This window comes from Amphibalanus amphitrite, unplaced genomic scaffold (assembly GCF_019059575.1).
Source record: "Amphibalanus amphitrite isolate SeventyFive unplaced genomic scaffold, NRLGWU_Aamphi_draft 000062F_arrow, whole genome shotgun sequence".
In the NCBI taxonomy this organism is placed as follows: Eukaryota; Metazoa; Arthropoda; class Thecostraca; order Balanomorpha; family Balanidae; genus Amphibalanus; species Amphibalanus amphitrite.
The window spans coordinates 816,178-823,207 of NW_024881558.1; the positions used below are offsets into that span (position 1 = coordinate 816,178).

The 7,030-nt window shown below is 58.9% G+C and overlaps 1 protein-coding gene across 1 annotated transcript; it reads right to left on the reverse strand.

Annotated features, from left to right (window-relative positions):
• Positions 1 to 300: 300 nt before the first annotated feature.
• Positions 301 to 5,564, reverse strand: LOC122378632. The gene is made up of 5 exons (XM_043359885.1): positions 4,592 to 5,564; positions 4,140 to 4,444; positions 1,265 to 3,912; positions 1,075 to 1,183; positions 301 to 708 (listed from the first exon to the last, which is right to left on the reverse strand). Exons 1-5 carry the CDS (start codon positions 5,562 to 5,564, stop codon positions 301 to 303), a joined length of 4,443 nt encoding a protein of 1,480 aa, XP_043215820.1.
• Between the last annotated feature and the right edge of the window lie 1,466 nt (positions 5,565 to 7,030).

A 7,030-nucleotide genomic window follows, 5' to 3' on the forward strand; every position in this document is an offset into this window, starting at 1 on the left:
TTTTTTAGAAAACGATATAACTTAAAATTAACGACACATTTCTGCATTTTCTCAACGCTGGCTGGCCGACTGTCGGCGTCCCCTGTCTCTGCGCCGCCTGTCAAAGCTTACCGGCGTCCCTGGCCGGCTCACAGGGACGCCGGTGAGCCGGCGTCCACATACTCCCCACTCGAAATCGGGGCGAGATTTCGAAAGAACAGAAAACAGGTACAGCAACTTAATAAATCACAACAACGCATCGCGCGCGCACCGGGACAGTCGCAACCGTGTCACCAGACTAACCACCGATCCGGGTCCGGTTCACGGCGCCTCACGGGCCGCTTCCAGCCGAAATAGCCGGCTGAGAGGTCGGCGCGTACGGCGACCGCGCAGTTGAATGATCGCGGCGCGGGTCTGGCCGTCCGGTCCGACCAGGAGCTCGGTCACGCGTGCGAGAGGCCACCGTCCGCGCGGCCCCTCGTTGTGGACGAGCACGACGTCTCCCACCTCCGGTGTCCGGTTCGGCTGCCCCCGCGGCGACCGGTGCCAGCAGCGGAGCGCGCGCTGATACTCGCTGTTCCACCGCCGAGTCAGCTGGTCAGACACCCTCCGGCGGTGCCTCCAGGCTCTGTTGAGTGGGGACTCCGTCAGAGTCGGGCACACAACACCATCGATTGTGGTCACACCGAACAGCAGGTGAGCTGGCGTGAGCAGATCCTCCCCATCACCCTGGGTGAGGGGGCGCAGGTTGACAAAAAACGCCAACTCATAAAGAACGACAGACAGCTGTTCAAAGGAGAGATGACAGAGGTGCAACGATGCACGCAGAGCCGCCTTCGTTACACCCACCATGCGCTCCCAGAAGCCTCCCCACCATGGGGCCGATTCAGGGATGAACCGCCAGGTGACACACCTTGGGAGCTGACCCAGCAGCGCGCGAAAGGTCCTCGCGTTATCGCTGTAGATGAGCGCAGGTGTCCCGCGAAGCGCAAAGAACCGCCTCAGGGCCAGGACGAGGTCGGCTGTCGTCTGGGAGTGAACTAGCTCGAGGTGGACAGCACGGGAGGTGGCGCAGGTGATGAGAAGTACCCATACCTTTTTAGCGCTGCCGTCTACGTACAGTGGCCCGAAATAGTCGACGCCCACCTTGGCGAACGGTCGGGACGGCTGCACGCGAAAACTCGGCAGCACCCCCTCTGGCGACCTGTAGGGAAGACATCGGTAGCGACGGCATCGGCGACATGAGTCAACAGCTCGGCGAACGGTCCGCCGCCTTACCGCGTACTCTGCGGTGAGCAGGGCCAGTGTCACGCGAGTCCCCTGGTGGAAGCACCGGCGGTGAGCCTCTTCTACGATCAGCGTCGTGATGCGCGCCTCTTCTGGTAGGATCGGGACTGGTCGTTCGCCGGTCCGCAGCGTCGCCAGCAAGATTCCCTCCTCACTGAGCTGCGGGCGGAGTTTAGTCAGTGGTGACCCGCTAGGCAGCAGCTCACCCGAACGTACTGCCTTCAGTTCATCGGGGTAGACACATATCTGGGACACTCTGATCAGAAAGAGAAGGCTACTCCGCCTCTCCTCTGGATTCAGCGGCCCGGTCACTCTGTCCTCCTTCAGCGCGCGGCTGTTGGACACAAAACGACGTATCCAGGTCAGTCGGTTCACCGCTTGTGCGAGACTGGAACACTCTGTGAGGTCGAACGGCATCGGCTCACTCCTCTGGGTCACCAGACTCTCTCTGACTACAGGTCTCTCCTTCTTGCTTTCCACAGCGGCCTCTGGTGATAGCTGCCGCTCACCAGGCGCGGCCGACAGCGGCAGCTCAGGGCTTGAAGAGTCCCTCAGAAACGCGGGTCCCTTCCACCACACATCACACTTCTCCAAGACAGCGAGGGACATACCTCTGGTTCCGATGTCAGCTGGGTTGTCCTCCCCACGGACATGACGCCACTGCTCGGGGCTCGACATCTCGGTGATGGCCTTCACTCGGTTGTGGACGAACAGCTTGAGCGCCCTCTTGCTGCTGATCCAGTAGAGGACATCCTTGGCATCAGTCCAGTAGACCACTCGCGGTGCGTCCAGGCTCAGAGAACTGCGAACAAACTCCATCAGGCGGCAGCCGATCAGGGCTGCCATCAGCTCCAGTCTCGGCACACTGAGGGCAGGAGTCACGGGCGCCAAACGAGACTTCGCCATCACTAGTCGAGAGTCTCCATCGGTCACAGCGTAGATGACGCAGCAGTAAGCACGCTTCGAAGCATCACAGAACACGTGATACGTGACGTCATCGGTGATTAACAGAGTGCGGGGGAACCACACATCACGGTCAGACGCATCTCTGCACCAGGTGGATAGCTCATCCAGCGTGTTAGGGGACAGATCATCATCCCATACCGCGGACGGCTGCTCCTTCCAGGTCCGCTGAAAGACTGCTCTGCCAACGACAAGCCAGGGCGACAGCACACCGAGAGGGTCGAACAGCTTACCCAGGGTGGACAGTAGCTCACGCTTGGTCCTGATGGCCGACAGGGTGGGTAGGCACACCGCCAGACGGTCCGTCCTGGTGCTCCAGCGCAGTCCCAGAATGCTCGAGTCCTCAGCGTCGTCACCGGTGATGCGCAGCTTGTGCAGTTCCATTCGAGCGTCGCCGAAGATCTGCACCGTCCTCTCCATGCCTCTCTCCGCTTCAGTCCTGTTGGGGAATGATAGGCATATATCATCCATGTACAGTCCCTCCTCCAGCATCTTGCAGAGGGACGGGTCAGTCGAACGATACCGACAGATATGACTGGACAGGGTCTGCAGCAGAAGGTACGGGGAGCAGCTGAGGCCGAAGGGGACACGTCTGAACCTCAGACGTTGGTCAGCCCACAGGAATTGGAGGTACCTCCTGTCCCGTTCGGAGATGGACACCATGTGGAAGGCCGACCTGATGTCCGTCTGAGCTGCCACTGCGCCCCGTCGAAAGTTGAGCAGTACCGCAGGAACTCGGCGCAGCAGGTTTCCGCCAGTCTCCAGGAGGTCGTTGAGACTGCGGCCGGTTGGGTCTCTCGCTGAGCCGTCAAAAACTACTCGCAGTTTTCCATTCCGCCAGATGCCCCGGTGCGGCAGGTAGAAGCCGTCTATGTCGCCTGCCGGAGACTCCTCGATGACACAGTTTCTCTGCAGTTCCGCCAGGTGGCGGGCGTACTCTTTCCGCTCTGGGCAGGTCAGCCGCGCCTCCATCCGCTTGGTCCGCGCCGCTGCTGAATACAGGTTAGTGACGGGGCGTTCACCGGAGGTCCACAGCAGTCTCATCTCGTACCTCTGATCCTCGAGGCTCCAGGTCGGGTAGGCCTGTGAGTGTGGTCCCGCCTCATCTTCGGAGATGCCGATCGCCTCCAGACGCCAGAGCTGCTCTGCTTCCTCCTCTGGCAGGCGGCGGCTGCAGCGTAGCGCATACCTCACCGAGGTAGACGTGACAGGGAGCTCCTCCCTGCCGTGGATCACGTAACCGAACACGGTATCCACAGCTCGCAGACGGTCAGACAGACAGATTTGGTCATGCAACACAATCTTGTAGATCTGGTCTACCCCAATCAAGACATCCACTGGCCCGCCCTGGAAGTCATCAGCAAGCAGAACGTGGGGCTCAAACACTACGGTAGGCGGTCGGGCAGGCGTGGGTTGCGAACAGAGCCTGTCAGTCTTCCACAACTCGAACACATGGTCCTCCCCACCGTGCCGGCTCCTCAGGGCCAGTCTCACCTTTTCATACGTCCTGGGCTCCTCACCGCGCTCTTGAAAGCCCATGCAGGCGAATACTCCGCTCCCCACCAAGGCCAGGCCGAGTGCATCTGCCGCCGACGTCCGGATGTACGAGGAGTCGGAGCCGCCGTCGAGCAGGATGCGCAGTCTGCAGGTCCCCTGCGGCCCGGCCGCCTCCACCAGCGCTGTCTGGGTGTAGCACGCCGCGTCGCTGACGTTAGCGGGGTCAGGTGGAGAGCTCAATGAGTCACATGGCAAAGCGTTAGTCGAACCAGAAGGCACAGGGGCAGACGCGGCAGTCATCACACTAGCTGAATATGGTGCGCAAGCGGTGGCATCGGGCTCCACGGGTGGGTTCTGTGCATCTGGCGCTACGGGTTGGTTCTGAGCATCCGGCGCTATCTGTGTAGACATACCCTGGCGATACACAGGAGCATACCGACCTTGAGACTGCGAATGCTGACCGGCGGCAGCAGGAGGCAGTGGTGCTGAGTAGACCGGCTGGTTGAAGTGGTTGTGATGTTCTGCAGGTGGCAGCTGAGGTGGTCCGTGGAACCCTGGTGGCGGTTGACTGCTGTTCCGACCAGGCGGTGGTCCGTAGAAGCCAGGAGGTGCTCTGCTCTCGTTCCGACCAGGCTGAGGGGGTCGTCTCGGCAGATCGTTGGCGCTGGTCCTGTGGAGGCTCGAATGGTGCGGTCCACCACACGTGAGGCAGTTAGAACTGCGACAGTCACGGGCCAGGTGGGGGCCCAGACAGCGGAAACAGACACTGGCAGCCTTCACAGCCTCCCATCTGGCATCAACAGTCATGCCTCGATACATCTGGCAAGCCGCTAGCCCATGCCTACCATCTCCACATGCCACACACACCCAGTCATCGCGAGCACAGACAGCAGAGCGGGGAGCATAGCGACCTGGCGGACGAGCGGAGCCCAGCTGTCGGTTGGCAGCCAGGCAGCAGGTGGTCTGGGTGGTTCCGTCGGCTGGACTGGAGCTGCTGCAGCCTGCTCGCGCACCCTCATCTCGTGCTGGAGAAAGGTGAGAAACTCCCGGAAGTCTGCAGTCTGGTGACGTGCCCACTCCAGACGCCAGGAGTCCGGCAGCTTCTCTCGAAGAACCGGCAGCAGGATACTGGAGAAGCTGCTGGCAGTCACTCCAAGAGCCTCCAGGCCCCTGACACGAGCAGTCAGCTGGTCGAGGAAGCGGTGCATAGCAGGCACGTCAGCGGTCTTACAGCACGGCAAGTCTAGCAGCTGTTTCATGAGTAGCTCCCTCCTCACACCCTCTCTATCGAAGCGACAGGTCAGCGCATCCACTGCAAGTTGATACCCAACATCAGACAGAGGGATCCCCTCAATTACCCGTTTGGGTACACTCCCCAGGTGAGACTTCAGCAGCACAAACTTTTGTACTGCTGCATACCTTTGGTTCAGGTGGATGGCGACCCTGAACAGCTCCCAGAATTCGGGCCACTGTAGCACATCACCCTCAAAGGTCGGCAGACGCACCACCAACGACGACTTCAGGTCAAACTCCTCAGGGCTTGCAGCAGCGGCTGGACTTGGACCTGGGGGCTTAGACTCCAGACGACCGAGAACACGCTCACTCTTGAAAACCTCCTCCAAGGCCAGCTCCACATGGTTGGTCTCGTCCAGCACACCCTCCTTATCCAAAGACACCTGCACAGACTGAAGGTCTTTAACAATGTTACTGAGAAAATGAATTTTATATGCCAAGTCGTCTTGATCGAGGTCACTCCCCAGGCGGTACTCCCTTAGGTCATTTGTCAACTTGGTGACCTTACCTCTCAGCCTTGCACGAGAGGCCTTTGCCTCCTCCATCACAATCACTCCGAAAGCACACAAAAATAAAGCAAATCCGGCGACCCGCCGCAAACCAATCTTGATCTCAATCTTGAAAACCAATCAACAAAATCTTGTCGGTGTACCACCGCACAGAGCAAGATCAAAATCACTGAAAAAGATCAGCCATCCGGCCCGGAGGACCAGATGTTGAAAGATACGTTACGTTAATGTAGTTAAATCGGTCAAATCTTCGGTAGGTATCCCTCTGGTAGCGTCGGTACGCCCAAACAGCACGGCGTCTCACAGGTGACTCTGTATTGTTGCGTGTGGCGCCACTGGCCTCAACTCAGGTTACCAAATAAAAATGGCAGCAATCACTTAGGGGTAATTTTCGGCGATGAAAGTATTTAGGGGGAAACTCGCACAGACGGCGTTCGAGTGTGAAACTAATGGCGTTAATGACGTAGAAGAACTTCAGTGAAAATGTCTCCCAATTACTCCAGTGACCTTGACTCCAGGGTGGTGTTTCATAGCAGATCGCTGCAGTGCGCTGCGCGCGTCGGCGCGTTGGGTTTCCATGGCAATATCAACAAACTTCACTCTGACGCTAAGCTATGACGTCATCGCAAAACGCTAGCGCGCCGCTCCGCCAGCACGCTAGCAGCATTCGCACTCAAACCTCTGTTCTCTTTGTACTTGGTTCCTTAGGACCTCTGTTCCAAACGCGATTCATCATAAGCTAACAGATCGCTCGCAACGTCATTCGAGTGACGTCAGGGGTATGCCTTAGCTCCCAGCGCGCGCAGCGTCGGACGGTGAGACAGGGGCCAGGGCCCAGGACAATATTCATTAATCGTTTTATCGTCCAAGGCCGTATATTAGGGGTTTAAATCGTCAGTAGGTCTGTTTACATTTGCTCAGCTGACGAAATGACGTCAATGGTCGTCCGCCCCGCAAGGATCAGACGGCCGCACACAGTAGGTAGGTACATAACGCGGGCACAGGCAACAATCTCATCGACCTTATCTTGATAGAAAACACAACAGTAAAACGCTCTAAGCAGGGGCGCAGCCAAGGGGGGGGGCACACTGGGCTTTAGCCCCCCCCCCCCCCAAATCTAGTAGGCGCCCTCATCCAGGGCGCCGAAGGCGCCCTGGATGGCGCCTTTCACGATCATTTCGGGGCGCCGAAGGCGCCTTTCTAATGTCCAGCACTCTAGGCGCCCTCGACGGTTAGCCATTGCGGTACACCATGCGGCACTGGCGCCCAGGTTTACAATTTTATATCTCTTTGTGGGTGAAGATGCACCCACAATCCTGAACTGCCAGACATCCACCCCCAATCTCCTGACCATCTAGCACCCTGGCATCATCTTCAGCGCCCTTCTGTCTGTTCGGCGCCCTTCTGATCTGTCGGCGCCCTTCTCGCCATTAAGCGCTCTTATGGCCTGCCGGCGCCCTTTTCACATTCGGCGCCCTCTGGGCTGACCAGTCGGCGCCTTC

Excerpts from the sequence above, each read along its gene's own strand:
- LOC122378632 (XM_043359885.1), bottom strand. The coding sequence starts at position 5,564 with ATGGAGGAGGCAAAGGCCTCTCGTGCAAGGCTGAGAGGTAAGGTCACC. Across the intron at positions 3,913-4,139 it reads TGCTCCTGTGTATCGCCAGG|ACAGCGCTGGTGGAGGCGGC; the intron begins GTATGTCTACAC and ends TGCTACACCCAG. Across the intron at positions 1,184-1,264 it reads CTGGCCCTGCTCACCGCAGA|GTCGCCAGAGGGGGTGCTGC; the intron begins GTACGCGGTAAG and ends TCTTCCCTACAG.